This window comes from Aythya ferina (assembly GCF_964211825.1).
Source record: "Aythya ferina genome assembly, chromosome: 4".
NCBI classification, from domain to species: domain Eukaryota; kingdom Metazoa; phylum Chordata; class Aves; order Anseriformes; family Anatidae; genus Aythya; species Aythya ferina.
The window spans coordinates 72609332-72625422 of NC_140300.1; the positions used below are offsets into that span (position 1 = coordinate 72609332).

A 16091-nucleotide genomic window follows, 5' to 3' on the forward strand; every position below is an offset into this window, starting at 1 on the left:
CATACAAAGAATATTTCTTCATACTCAAACCCATTTACAACCCTTCTCTTTTTTTTCCTGGAGCATTCTTTGTCTTTACTAACATTGGAACAGGAGTCAGAGACTTCTAACAGCAATCTGAAGTTCTCTACAGATCATGATACTGCTTGTCTTATGGTATATTGAGACACTATCTTGACAGGTACAAAACTCAGATGCATGATGTTTAAGGCATTTTCTGCTACTAAAGTCAACAAAGATAGAGAAAATGGGAATTAATACAAAGCACACAGTCACATGGAGCAGACAAAACTCTCCACAGGTCCTAAAGTTTTGTAAGTGCATCAGCTGCTCTGCAGCCTGTTATCATGGAAAGATGTAGGAGAAATTTCACCGACCCTTTCTTTTATGAAGCAATTCTATAAGCACTGTCATATTCTGACATTTCATTCTGAAATCTGAAGGTAGTGCATCTGTACCACAATGCAGCAATGTTGACGATGATTTACTTGGATATTTAATCTGAAATTCAACTTGGGAGAAGAAGTAGGAAAAATTTTCTCAGTCCACTTCAATTTTTCAGTGGAAGAAAAGTAACTTATACTCACCCAACCAGCTCAAAAGATTCTTTTTCCTACACCACAGGGTTTGTGTATTTAGTCTCTTCACTCCAATCCCAAGCAGCTGGATTATTTTATTATTATTATCACAAGTTCCAGCATTATTATTTCTCAAGTGAGATTGTCTGCAACAACACTGCAAAAAATGCCCATGTTCTTATTCTTATATTTACACATTTTTCTAGTTCTCTTTTACTTAAGAAGTTATGATAGTTTATTTCAACTTTAAACAGAAGTAGAAAGAGTTAAAACTCTGCATTTGATTACTCTATTTGTTATACAAAGCTCTTAACAAGGATAAAAGGAGCCATAGCACTATACAGCTTTTATAGTTTTGGTGGAGCCTTACATAATAACTAATTAATCATGGTCTTATAAACCCCTTGATAACTGTGTTACACATTAGCAGTAAGTCCAGCTTATGTTCTTGACTTTTGATACCATGTCTTCCCAGGAACTTGGATTTCTCACTGGAATTCCTTTCACTGTTATTGTTAGTATGTATTAAGCTACCTTCAGAATTAGAATGAATGAAGACACTGAAAACTTAAGTCTTGGAGAAAACAGCTGCTAGGTTTTGTGAGATTGCAGTGATATCTTTTTACCTACTGAGCAGAGAGCTTTTTCAGTTTACATGTGGCAGATATACCTCACTATCCTCACAGAATACCCTAGAAAATCTAATAAAGATTAAAACAGTAAAGTTTCAACAGGAGTTAAATAGGACTCTAGAGAAATGACTTTAAACTCTAATAGCCTTTTCATAGAGGTCTAAAGACTGTACAAGTACTTTTAAAAAGCATCACACTTGCTGTTACATATTTCCCATTTAAAGCAGGATGACATGGCTGCAACTGAAAAGGTCTGAACAGCCAGCCAAGGACAATGAGAAGAAGCTAAGCCAAATTCTATTTCCAGGCATTTTCAAGCAGGAAGAAGTAGCGTTCGATAAGTGCTAAGCACTACCAAAGGCACACATTTGCATGTGCACGCATAGATAGCTGTATGCATGCAGAGAAATACATTCACACTGAAGTTTGCCCATAACAATGTCACTTTTAGAATCAGCAATTTCAGTAACACTGCTTTCAAGTGCCTTTATTGTCTTCAGATCCCACAGCAAACCTCTCCAAGAAAACAGCTGGACCATGGACAAAGCACTGGGCCTTCAGGCTTTGAAGGAAATAATATTTTCAGGCTGTCCTCGTGGAGCCTTCAAAACATGCATGAGTCCATCACTGATGCATTCACTCATTTTCTAAACTTGCCAAGATGTCTATGAGGCTTTCGTGCATTGCACAACATAACCTTCACCCTGTGCTTTAAGGTCATTAGCTGGAACACAGAACTCCAAAACTATTTAATTTCCATAGAAGCCGCAAAATAAGGGCTGGTCTGTTGTCACCATGGGTCTTTCTTCCTATAAATCCAAATCTCTGTATACAAAGTTCACAGCTAGATTATGAAAAAAGAAGTTTTTTCCGTAACACTTTTCACTCTGTCCTCCCAAACACACACACACTCATATTAAGCACTATAAGTGAAATTGGAATAAGCATTCTGAAACCTGATAATGGTTTCATTGCATACAAGCAGTTTTCTTACTACTAGTGATTAATTTCTCACCAGCTAATTTGCAACTACTCATAATACTAATGATATGCATTGGATGATATTTCATTGGTAATGTTTCTCAGTAAACTCTGCAATTACAGAAGGTGCCCTGAAAACAACATTCAAATTGTCTTCCACCTCCAGCTGTTCAAGATAAGCAGTGTACATCTACCAACAGAAACATTTTTAATACTCACTAAAAATTTAATCTTTTTTTCTGAAATATACAGGCAAATCAGTTTGGAATGGCCCTCCATGATATACTATCAAGCACTTAAAGTAAGATCATTATCATACCTTACCAGTCACTATGTTCCACATATGTATTGTCTCTGAAATGAATCTGCTACCACATTTTGTCACTTGGTTTCTAATACACACGACACCAGGCACACAATTCTTTTCTTGAGTGAGACACAACAGTCAGCTCTCCTGACTACTTGAATGAAATATATTGTTAACAGAATTTAGAAAGATGCATTATTTCATATATTACAATTTTCAGGCAACAAATCCCAAAGATATGAACGAAACTGACAGAAAAATGAAGTACATACATTATCATAAAATTACTCTGAGAGACTACGCAGCCAACTGCTAAGACCTCTGTAACAGCATTTTATTTTGATCAAAGTGCATCGAAGGAAGCAATCAAGAGAAACAGGACAATTGAAAGAAAGGACTCAGAGATTGCATATGCCAGCTGAACAGCTTTCTAGTATGGCAAATTGAGATGCAGTATACTGCTAAAGGATTATATATATTTTTTAATTATAGTGAAAAATTAATTTTGTATGCAAGAATGCAGAAACTCAACACAAACTATGTACAATGTCAAACAAGCAGTGCATTGCATTTATGCACTGTAATCACTGAGATTCTTTTTAAAAATTTCTCAAAGATTTTGTTTTATTTTAAGGAAAGTCTTACGTTTTGTAGGCATCTGAGAAACAGGTAAAAGGTCCTTTTTGGCAATAATAAAGCAAAACCAAAAAACACAAACATATTTTTGGAGTAATATAAGCTATCGTAAATATATGATGAATTACCGGATAGCCATTTCGCCCTGGTAGACCCTGGTTGAATGAGATGAAATGGTATGACACACATTAACAACACAGTCATGACATATGACATAACAAGCATGCAGAGTACATTACTGGCAAATTAAAAAGTGCACATCCATAATTTTTTTGATATGTGATGATATTTCAAGCCAACAGATGAAATCGGTACTACATGGTGAAAAAGGGGGCTTTGACAATGGAAATCGTATGTTTTAAATTAAACATTCTAGTTAAGAAGCTACTGACTGCTTCTGATGCTCAATGACATTGCCTTTGCTATGAAGAGATCACCCCTATAGACTAAAGGGCAACATGTGGTTAAAGAAAAAAAAGATTTAGTGCTTAGGCAGTAAGGTCATAAATACATATGCTACTGCTAGATCATAGGTGCCAAAGAAGAAATTTGAGAATGCTATAGCAGAGCATAAAAAAATTGAAAGCCCCAGCCTTTGACTAGTCCCACACATGATACTCAGTAGTCATGTACCAGGAAAATAAACAGAGCACTGCAGTACCATTTGAAAATACAGCATGCATCTAAACTCTATGGAATACTGTGTGGGATATACAAATATTTGCTATTTTAAATGAAAAGGATTACCACAGCATTCCAGGTGAAAACAAGAATTGAGTTTGCAACAGTTGCTCCTAGCCACACTGTGTCTATGAGATTCAAGAAGTGAATTAGCAACAGAAACTACATTTTAAAATGCCTTGAAGCAACTTAAAACTTTACTGACTTTCAGCAAGATGAAGTACTGTAAGGCAGTTTTGTATATATAACTCGGAATTTTAAGTCAGACACTTTTAAAGAATAATTCAGCCTTCTGAGCTATTTCAGGTTTGTATTAATATTGTCATGAGCTAGACTTTTTTTTTAAGGGGACCTACAGAGTCAAAGACATTCATAATGAGCCACATAGTGAACTCTTGCTATGTTGTCTTGCTACAGGAAAACCACTTGCATCATGATTTATGGTTATTCTTTCTGTTTCACGGGAAGACTGAAAAAAAAAAAAAAAAAAAAAAGTTGAGGAAGGCAATGTTTCTGTCAAATAGACTGCACTGTTATGCATTAAGCCTGGCTTTTCATTGATGGCTTGTTAAATGAACTTGCCACTATGAACTCCTGAGAACACGGTCAAAATCTTTCAAGGATAAGTATTATCACTGCTCAGTACATACAGCTTGCACTAAAATCAATAGGTCACAGCAGAAGTTCAGCATATCAATTCACTATTTTCAAGCTGACACTTTCATACCGTATGGTGAACATGGATGGCATGACAAATACCAAATGTTTGAGATTCATGTGTTTACTCCTGTTCTTCAAGTCTGACTTTTGAGCTACCCTGGGAATGTGCCACAAAACAAACAAACAAAACAAAAAGCTGAGAAACTGTTTTCTTACCAACAAGAGCAGCACGAAAGTCAACCAAGTTACTAAATGGAGCAGTCTTATTTAATATTTGTTTTGCACAAGGACTTACTGGCCTCAGTAACAATTTCACCACAATGAGCCTGTCAGCCCATGTACCTCTGAAGAGCAAGAAGTCTTTACCCCAAGAGTATGTGACAACTGCAGAGGAAGTTGCTACCCAGTACAAGGCAGAATAACTGAGTCTGGACTTCAGACAACACACTCGCACATTTTTGTCCTGTAGCAAAATATTTTTTCCCAAGTTATAAGTAAAACGAGCATAATGTACTTACATGGAATTGTGGTCCAAACTGCTATCTGGAGCGCTGAATGTAAAGCTTTATAGTTTTAGAGACATTTTTCTTAAGGAACTTTCTGACTAAATTATTCGGTTCCAAAATAATTAGTGAGTGTTTATGCTGTATAAGTATAAATATCAAAATTCCCTCTTGATGATACATGATCAGTTTATCGTGGTGATAACAAAACAGGATCTAACATAGATTTCTCCCTGATTCTGGAAGAACCAACAATGTATCACTGTACTTACAGGAGGTCCTGTGGAGGGGGTAAGGGGGAAAGAGAGGGGGGAAAAAAGACAAAAAAAAATAAACCGTAAGCTTATGAAGTTTTTAAAGAAAGACACATATAAATAAATCCAAACACAAGGCCTCAGGATTGTAAGCAAACAATGCTGCTAATACACTGTACACATTTTCCCATTCAAGTCCCTCTTGGTTTGGTTGGGCTTTGCAACTTGTAAATACAGCTACTGCTCAAATGCATGCTCTTACCTTACCAAGGAAGCAAATTCTTCAGCTACGGTCATGCAATCTTATGCAAGTTGCTTCTCCATCCACTTCCATGCAATTTCATGCCAGGCCAAAAATACCAGCCATGGACTCATGACTCATTTCATCAGACTCCACACAAAGCATATGTAACCACATCACTAGTTTCAGTTAGCCACACAGTTGGGCATTTCATCACAGCTTGGATGCAAAGTTGCACCAAGTACCCTTGGCATTTATCCTTGGCATCTAGTCAAGACATACGTGCACTAGCATCTTCCAGCCTTCCACTTTGCCTACAAGGGCAGGTTTCAGTGGCCACCTGACAGTGCTGAACTTTCTTTTCATCACCTTCCTTTCTCAAGGCACACATATAAAATGTTCCCTGTTAAAATGTCACACTTCATGAAGTGATATTTGCACATTTTTTCAATTATTTAGACTCAAAGTCTTTTGTATAGCAGTTCTTGGAAACATCATCAAAGGGCTACAAATCAAATCTACTATTTCAGTCTTATTAAGTTGAGCAGCTGCAGCTCCCAAATCAATGGCATTTCATTAGCTTTTATGCCTCTCTCTAATTTCTGAATAAAGTGAAGTGAAAAAGGAGTATAAAACCACAGCAGCTGTACTTGGAGATTGCTTTTAATATTGATAGCCTTTTGTTTTTAACAATGCAGTTTTATTGTCCTGTAACTAAGGCAATTTCTTTATACTGGTAAATATTCTTAAATGGCATTTTAAATTGCAGGTCTGTTTTTAAACAAGAAAGATCAATTTCCTTTGTTAATAGTTTAATGTGTGTTTATTTGAGACATAAAATGAATCAACAAGCATACTGCAAAGTAATTGCCAGGATCATCTGTAAGACAATCTTTAACCACAGAATTCCCTTCTGTAGTGCAGCACTTTTCTCTGAAGTAAATACTAATCCAACCTCGAATGGAAACATCAAGGTGATTTATAATAACCTTTGGCAGGGTTTGGTTTCAGTTTTGTGATGCAGGAAAATATGGAAATAGTTTTTAAGAGCCAGATAAATAAACATGTACAAGATTAAGGAGGGCTACATAATGATTTTACAGAGACCAAGCTGATTGGAAGAATTCCCTAACTGGCAAAACAGACAATATAGCCAAGGGGATTAGAAATGCTCATTTTCTCCTGCATCAATTCTAGAAAATTCACCTTCACTGAAGACTCAGTCCTGAAACATAATCAACAGTTCCAATTCCCAGGAAGAGGCACTCAGCATCTCACAACGCTGTCTCAAATGAAATTTCAAGCTCTACGCCAACACTCAGATTTTATTTCTCAACAGCCAGCTCCCTGGTACAGGATAACAAACCACCAAAAGTTTTTCTTATTAACGTAACAACTAACTTGCTACTTGTTTCTAGTAAACAGCAATTTCTCTCACACTGAATACTCTATTTGTCACATTATTCCCCTGAACACTGACACTCTTAACATACTTCTTTCCTTCTCAAACTGTTCGTCTCAAACCAAGCATGCCTGATGCAATTCTGACTTACAGTATCCCCCCAGCTGCTGACTAACATGGAGTTACTCTAATTTGTGCAAGACTTAGATGACACGGAAATGGTTTGACAAGTACCGGTAACGTTGCCAATGGCACCACGTCAAACATTATTAAGTGTGACTACAAAGTAATGACACTCAAAACCAGATAACTATCTGGAAGGCCAACAGGTATATGCCAAGGGTCACAAATTTCTATAAGAGAAGCTTCAGAACCCTCTTTCAGAGCACACAAGCAATAAAAATAAAGATGAAGGCATGCTGGGTATGCATCCTCCCAAAACCACACAGACATCAAACAGCAATGGATCATACGAAAGTGAAAACTTACCAGTCTCTCCTCTTCTGCCCCGCTTACCTCTTTTCCCTGGAGGACCTAAAAAGAAGATGGTGTGTTGTAACTTTCTTTCTTGAAATTACAACATGTAGAATATTGTTTGTGCTTGGATGTAAAGCTTTAAACAGATTCATTACACATGTGGTGCTCATGAATGTGTGTACAAGGCAGTCAGCGAAAGGTCCAGAGACTTGGCTGAGCAAGGGCAAGAGATTACCAGAGTAACATTCAGGAAATTGAAGATAAAATGGAGAACTACATCACCCACTACAGGCTCTCAGAAAAAATATCTGGGAGAAGCTGTAGAGGTCACCCCGTTCGTTCTTCTTTCTCAAGGCAAAAGTCAACTACATCAAAAATATTACTGCGACTTCCACAGGCATTTTCCCCCTAGTATTTCACTGTTCTGATGACAAGAACATTTTTCTTTATGTTCAACTTGCTGCACAGAATTACATCAATTCTTCTGCTGTCCACCAGGGACCCCAGCGAAGAAATGATTCCTTCCCTTTCCACAAAAACAAAGCAACATAAACCAACACCAAAGTCTTTGTATTCATTTGAATCACTACACCATTCCATCAATCTTCTTAAACCTATCTTATCACAGAGCATTAAATTTCATTTAGTTATTACCGTATTAAGCAAAATTGGCATGTATTTATTTATAAGAGCACTTCCTCTGGAAAAAAAGCATCCAGCCTTTACTTGAAAACACCAAAGAACGATGAAGAAACCATCACCTGGCTCCCCACCCCTCAAACACTAACATTGTATTTGTTGTTAGACATGCTTGTCTAAGATGCTGTGCTTCCAGTTTATATCTGTTTGCCTTAACACACCAGCTTGGTCCTTGTTTGGTTTTTGCTAAGCAATCCTTTATTAGTCATACTCCTTTTTCCACAAATATTTACATACTACAGTCAGTCTTCTGCAGCCTCTAAAGAAAAATAAAATATTTTTTGTCCCTCATTTCTGCACTTGTCTTCAGACTGCAGCATCCCTAAACTGTAGGCATGAGTAGCATATTCTTCCTTTCTTCTTGGTGTCCCTGACACACTGCTCCTGGAAGCGCAAGGAAAGCACACTTTCACTTCTCCTCATACAACTAGGAAGAAAGGCAACAGCTGTGGGGTTGAAACAGGACTGAAATACTGCTGATAGCATTTCACAGCCACAGGTGAGAACCTCAAACCTACAAGAGAGGCAAGCACACAGGCAACTTTCCAAAAGCAACAAAGCATGCGGGAGCACAGGTACCGCTGCTGTGGCTGTCATGCAGGTTGCAATAGAAATTAGGTGCACACGTGGGCTTGTGCAAATAATTAAGGTATAGTCACAGTAGTTAGAATATTTTACAAATCATTTGAACCATCATCCCCTTTATTTTAAATGCACATGAATTCTAAACCTCTCCCATTAATATATATTGCAAAGTAATCTGGTTTAAAAGACAAAGATGCTGAAAATATACTTGACTGATTAGTTTGCCAGGGAAATAAAAGGATAGTTGTTAAAACAAAGAAAACAACAACAAAAACACAAAGAAGAGGAGCAGCTCTTACATTGAAAGTAGAGAGGTTTGCTCCTATCAGAACATTATGTCTCACTAAAATACTTTTTTCTTGTTCTAACAACTACAGTGCTTGCATAATGTAATAAAAGCTTACAGCAACAACATTATAGAAAACAGGAACAGCATGGGATATTCATTATCATCAGCATACCAACCAGATGAGAATATTTTGCTATTACACGATGGAAAAACAGGAAAAAAATATTGTTTCATTGTAGAGAACCTGTACCTTGCTCCTGAAAGTCTCTGGTCTCTGCAAGAGATCTGTATGGAAACGTCTTGCACAGATAACAACCTGTTTCACGTAATAAGTTTCCACACACACTTTTTTTCAACACTTTTTCCAATTCTTAACACTGAAACACGTCCCTGCACAGCAGGAGGTTTCCCTGGCTGCCCCTAAACTGATGAACACAGGCTGGTCACGCACATGGACAAGCAGGACAAAACAACAAGGTTCTTGCCCTGATAATAACCTTTTTATCTTGATGTCTTTCAGCATATAACAACAAATATTCTCAATCTGTTTTGCAGAATACTATTTCAGCAAAGCTTAGCCATGTTCTAGGTGTGCACTTACACACACATGCATGTCTACTACTGAGTTCTTCCCTGAGAAAACAACAGAACTTGAAAACTACAAAACTTCAGCTGCGGACCAGCACAGGGCACTGGAGCCCCAAACAGAAAACCACGTGGGTAACCTCAAGCTCTGGACTTCAGGAAGAAAGGAGGGAGCTTCATCCAGAAAACCAGATTTCTGTAGAGCATTCAAGTTCAGTAGCTGAGAACATTGATGGCTAAGGGACTCTACCTCTGACACCAAGTGCCGATCCTTTCTAAGCCATTATGTCAAGATGACTAGACTCGGATGTGTGCAAACGTTAATCACCAGAAAAACACTTCTTCCTGTATTCCCAAAGTAACCAACAGCACTGAAGCTAAGAAAATCACTCTGGATTTACAGGCATATCCATGAGCTCACTGCACGGCCCCTGACCTCCAGCTCTTCAGGCCAGCCGTACTTGGCAGCTCCTGAGCGACATGAGGCACTTCCCCCTCTCCTGAAAAGCTTTTCTGTTTTTTATTCCTGCACTGTGCAGGGCTCTGTCAAGGCAGAAGCCTTTGTAAACCTTTCAGAAATTGTGAAATGAGAGGTGGATCTTGCCAACTTTTACTGGGTTTGGGGGGCCATTTGAGGAAATAATTTCTCTATATTTATTTTTACCAGTACAGAACAACGTTTTTTAAGCATTTCATCACAGATGGTTCCAGTTCACAGAAACAGCAATGCTGACATTTAAGGCCATCACTAGATGACCTACTACTTCAGAAAGTACACGAGCTTTCATCTTTTCCTGAACAGGCTGCTTTCTAAATCTTAACTGCAAACATCATCTGTTGCTCCAAGAGTTTCCACTTATCAAAACCCGGGGTATTTTGCTATAAATATTAATTTTCCATCTGTCTAGAGTTTTATAACTTTGCAGTAATTGGAGGCTTTGGTGCTCGCTGGGGCAGCAGACGCAGTGAATAAAGTTGTACCAAGCACAATCTCGTTTTACAAGTCCACACATTTTTACAGCTTGTGCAAGATATACAACCTACCATGTAAATGTTCTGAACCTTCTCACCCAAGATAAAAACCTCTCTAGAATATTACCAGAAGTGTCTGTGCTGAACTAAATTTAATCCAGAGTATTTAAGTAGTAGTTTGTGCAAACATATTTTCATATTAAGAAAAAAAAAAAAAAAAAAAAAAAAGCTTTCAAAAGAAAAACAAAGGTCGAATCTCAGTGGAGTGAGCTGACTTAATAAAGATTAATAATCCTGAGCAATAGGCAAAAGCTAGTTTATAGTAGCAAAGTTTGCCAATACATAGTTTTCTTAAACTCACTAGATTTACTTATAGGGAGTAAAAGAAAAATGCCCAGGGATCAGCTGGTTTTCAATTTTAAATTAGTTAAGCTTCACAATACTAGAAGTTTTTTTTATTCTTCCAAAAACATTTATGAATTTAATTTTTATGAACAGAAAGTTTAGAAATTATTTTTCCTTCAAAATCAAAAATCAATGCAATCTCTATAAAGAGAATTTTGAAAATTCTTCAATTCTTCAAATTAAATTTGAAAGAAATTAGGGGATTTTTGTTTAAAAAAGCACCAGAGCCAGTGATTTATGAAATCTATCTTCTAAAGCACTACATGTTAGCTACTCAAAATTTTGTCTATCTTACCTTATCGACTCACAATGAACTGTTTAAAAACAAAACAATAACAACAAAAAATTAGACTTTGGCACTTTATATTTTAACTGAAACATAAGCAATAAATGTACCAAGTCAATATTAAAGCTGTAGCAAACAATTCTTCCTCACCTCCTTGAACTCATCGAATTAAACAAAAAATTCCTCTCAATGGTCAGTAGAAGTAGCTGTCAGAAAACTACCAATGTTGTACTTCTGAAGAGACCATAGGACAGGAAGAATAATGTAATTGTTCTCAGGTTTACTGAGACATTTTCAAAAATACAAAGTACAACTATGGTGACATTCATGTCCTGGTAACAGGTTTTCTCATCTTTGCAGTCAGAATTCCCAGATTACAGCAATCCAAGTCAGTAGTGATTGGCACAGACAGATGATTGTCAAATTATTACTTTGGTCTTGGAGGGGCTGCCTCAACGGGAGTTTTCCCTTTTTAATGGTTTGTGCTCTATGTGCACAGGAGTGCCAGAGGTCTACAGTGGTTCTACTATTTTTATGTTGCTGTATGAGTGATAGTTTTTACCGGAGGAAAGCACAGTATAACTGCACGTACTCCGTGACATACCTTGCCATATATCAAGGTCACATAGATCAACCACACCAGCTAAGAAATTTTGGAAACAGAGGAACAGACAACATACAGCTTGCCTACATCAAGCTTTGTCTCTATAATTCTCCTGATCTGAAAAAGAATAATCCTATACTGCAGAGATATCTTCAATAATAGAAGTTATGCTATATCAGTCGAGTCCTTCAAAGAAAACCTACAAATTTGTCTATAGAACTATGGGTAGTATAAAAACATTGTTGCACTAACACCGCCTTCATTCTCTCACTTATTATCTATTTACAGCAAAGAAATCCAGCATAAACAAAGCAGCAGAGACTAAAGAGAAAAAAGATTCAGTGGACGAGACCTGCATTTCCTTAATAAGTACCTGCCAGGTATGACAAAACGTCTTGCCATTCAGTCATCAGCTAATCTGGAAGTCAAGCTCATCCTAATTATGCAGGGAAGTACACTGACATTATCAAATGAAAAGGATTTGGCCATCTCAGGTGATACCAAACTAACAGGTACTCACTGACAGTGCAAGTATGAGCTCCTACACCAAATCAGTGCACCAGCCGACAGATAACAAAGGAGTTCAAAATCCTGTTCCCTGTGTTACTGATGCTCTGGACATTGCTCACACATCTCCTGACATACACGTAGTTAAAGATAATGAGTATTCCATGTGTACAGGAAAATATGTTCCTGGCTATTTCAAAGGACATCTATTTTGCATGTATTTTACAGCAACATAAGAACTTGGCTGTCAAGTCAAGTCAGGAAAAAAAAAATAAAATGGCCCAATTACATTTTCAGCATAAATCCTGAGCAACTTTGCTGACATTAGTAAAATTACTTCAGTATCATTAGGCCTGAGACTACAAACCTTGCTGCAATCATGTGTTTATAATATCTAGAAGCCAACCAATCCACTCCTTGTAGTCCAACTGCAACACTGGCAAAATGACAGCTGGTGGTTGCGTTTCTCCCTCTCTTACCCTTGTTGCTCACATCCTGCCACTTGAACAGTTTTGGGCTACAGCAAACAGGACTGTGGCATCCCCACCGGCTGAGCTCTCCTCCAACAGATACCTGGGCAACATGAGTTTTGACAGAGACATTCGCAGCCCTTCCTCACAGCACTGCCATCAATTCCAGCCTAACTAGGGAAGAATGGGGAGGATTTCGATCTCATGAGCATGGTCTTACTCACAAACACTGCATGGATCTGTTCCAGCCTACTTCATTGGCCTTTTCGCTCTTGCCTTTTTTCTCAGCTTTTTGAGCTCATGTAACATTTGGACTCTTCTTTCCTGCCACTCCGCATAACCATCCCACCTGCCGCGTCCATCTTCTGCTTTGTACCTCAGCCTGTCTGGGACAGCCTGCCCAAATTTCCTACCTCATAAAATCATCTGTTCCCTTTCAGCCTCAGCTGGATAAATAGCATTCATTGTTTCACACACAGTACATCTTCTTTTTGGCTCACCATGAAACATCAGTGCATTGCAGGGCTTGGATAGGTGTCAGACGCTATTACACAACTTGGCTGAGGAGATGCCAAAATCAGTCTATCTGATCCACAGCAGAGAAATCTGACCTCTCTAGGTCAGATTATTATTATTATTTTTTAACCACTTAGAGGTGTCTAGCCTAGCATTGTTTTGCTAGTATCAGACACTACTGAGAGAGCTGAAAGGATCCCATGACCACCACCTGCAAGATAGCCAGAACCGAACATACACATATACATTTCCTCTTTCTTTCTCTGGTAGTTAAACACGTTTGAAGCATGAAAAGTAACGTTCCTTCCAAAAACTCTGTCATCATTCAGTATTATCATTCTGAACCAATTTTATAACCATAGCAATGTCTACTGTTTTTTTTTTTCCCCCTAACCTTTTAAAATCATTGGTCCAAGAAACCATGTGTGACACTAAATCACCATGTATAACCTACTTTAAGTATTCTCACCAACAATATTTACTTTCTTCTAAAATCACAGACATCTTCAATATTATGAGACCAAGATACATACTATCCAGCTTCTTGATGTTGCTTTGCTATTTAACAAATTTTTATATTCTCTTGTTTGTTTTACTCTTTGTAAGGTAGACAGACCCTATATTTTCAACACTTTCATTTGAAATGTCTCCATAACATAAACTATTCTTCTTATTACCTTTTACTAAGCTTCCTCTGATCCTGTAGCCAGTGTATTAGCACAAGGCTGAAACACTTCATGCTTCAGCCCAAGCCCTGAGCTCTGACTTGAACACAGCTCCCGCAGGAGGAATGCTACTCCATAAGAGCTACTCTACACCAGAAGCTAGCAGCTGGAGATGAAAGGAGCCTGATGCTGTCTTTCTTGCAGAGACCGGCAAGGAGCACCTCCCAGTCCTCCTGTTCTCAAGCACTTCCCCAAGAGCAAGTCCTCTTTCTATAGAGCTGCCTGTGTGCAGAATTTGTTTTCAAAATTTCTCTAAGGATAGCTCAATTTAAATCTGCAAAGCTCATTCCATTTCATCTCACCACCTAACAATACACAGGCAAAAAAGGAAATCAAAGGAAAAAAAAAATCTTAAGAGTTAATTTCTTCAATTATAAAGTAAAAGATAAGCATTTACAAGCAAAATGCACATAAAATTCAGTTCTTGGCTACAGATAACCCCTGGACACCCTTTCTAGTTTTCTATCTACCCTAGAAGTTCAAAGATGCTTTCCTTCCCTAGGAGCTGTGGAGAGGGCTCCCCAGCAGCCCTGCTTTTTGAGCACTCCCAAATCACCACCTAACTTCCATTTTGACCTCCCTCCACCCACACTCCTTACAGGTTTATATTTCAAACACAAGCATGCTTTCCCCACTTATTCCTACCCAGACCCAGGCAGGTGGGGTGCCTGGAGTCAGCCATTCCCTCCCCAGCTCACCGGCTGTGGGGTAGGGGAAAGCTGACTGTAGCTTTGCAAATGCTGCTGGTGTTGCTCCCTGCAAGAGGCTTGAGTGCTTAAGGGATATTTCCTCTTTTAGTTGCACTGCTGGCCACCAGCTCCCAGCCCAATCTGCAGATTGAACTCATTAATCACTACATAAAACCCCAGTTAACCTTAGCTTCTCTGAAAGCCATGATCTAAGGTGCGTTACCTACTTTCTGCAGGCATCACACGTGATCTTAATAATACAGGCAACAGATGTGAGAACATGTTGCTCTGCCTAAACGCTTTCCTCAAAACTAGTTTGCATTTTTATTCCCCCTCACCTTTTTTTTTTTTTTTTTTTAATTATTCTTGTTTTAATGCTCTACACAAGCGACTGGCATTCCAGCAAAAGTGGCACCATTATCCTACCGAACAGACCTCCGCTATCCTACTGAACAGACCTGCAGACTGTTTTGCATTACTCTGCATCCCCATGTGCTCTAACATGTTACCCCATCCTTTGCCACAGCTGTAGTTCTAGGAGTGCCATCAGTGACCTATTCACAAATATAACACAAAGCTTTACTGAATCACAGGAGCATGCATTTGTCCCAAAGTTTAATCACACTGACATTTTTTCTTTTCCATTCAGTAGGAGGAAGACTGAGGTAGGAGACATTGCTGCTTACAGGACCTCTTTTTAGGAAGATTTATCAATCCCTAAACTCTGCACCTTTCACAGGTTACACCACCACCACCAAAGTGCTGTGGCAGAATATGTTTAGCTGATGGTAATTAAAATGCTGTCAAAGGTTGCCATGTATACTTATATGATAACTAACAAAATGATTCACCTCAGATCATGGCTTGTGTGTCCAGCTACAAGCTGGAATGACGATCTATCTTGCCAGAGAGTTTGAAATAGTTCGCAGTGGCCTGGGCTGGAACCGTTTGCTGATTTTTCAGACTAAACTTCAGTGGTGAGACCAGTAAACTATTTTAATGAACATATAACACTTCATGCACACATGGTCATCTTTGCAAACACAGAAATAGCTGCTATCACCTGGCTGACAAATATTGCTGAGGGACAGCTGAAGTATGTAGGGATAGCTATTCTATACCAGCAAGGCATGAAAGTCTTCTCATCATTTCAACTTGCCATTCCATTGTATTATTATCATGCCATATCAATAGTTGGCCCTATGATGCAAAAAACATTTGTTGGAGAGAGAAAAACTCTGAAGCTAAATTTCATTTAACTTTTTCAAGTATTAATGTAGATGAAATAAGGTATCAGAATTAAATTCTTTCCCCTCAGAATCTGAATTTCCGTTAGGAACAGATTTAGATACTTTCTGAGGACAGTACGGTTGTTTGACTATGAAGTACAAATGTAATTGTATAAAA

At 38.2% G+C, this 16091-nt stretch overlaps 1 protein-coding gene across 1 annotated transcript in view; it reads right to left on the bottom strand.

Annotated features, from left to right (window-relative positions):
- The window catches only part of COL25A1 (collagen type XXV alpha 1 chain), a 305159-nt gene that overhangs the window by 145258 nt on the left and 143810 nt on the right, over positions 1–16091 (bottom strand). The window contains exons 3-4 of the mRNA XM_084517246.1: positions 7365–7409; positions 5251–5258 (exon numbers count right to left, since the gene is read on the bottom strand). Of these exons, the coding sequence (XP_084373372.1) occupies positions 5251–5258; positions 7365–7409 (53 nt within the window). The remainder of the gene's footprint in view (positions 1–5250; positions 5259–7364; positions 7410–16091) is intronic.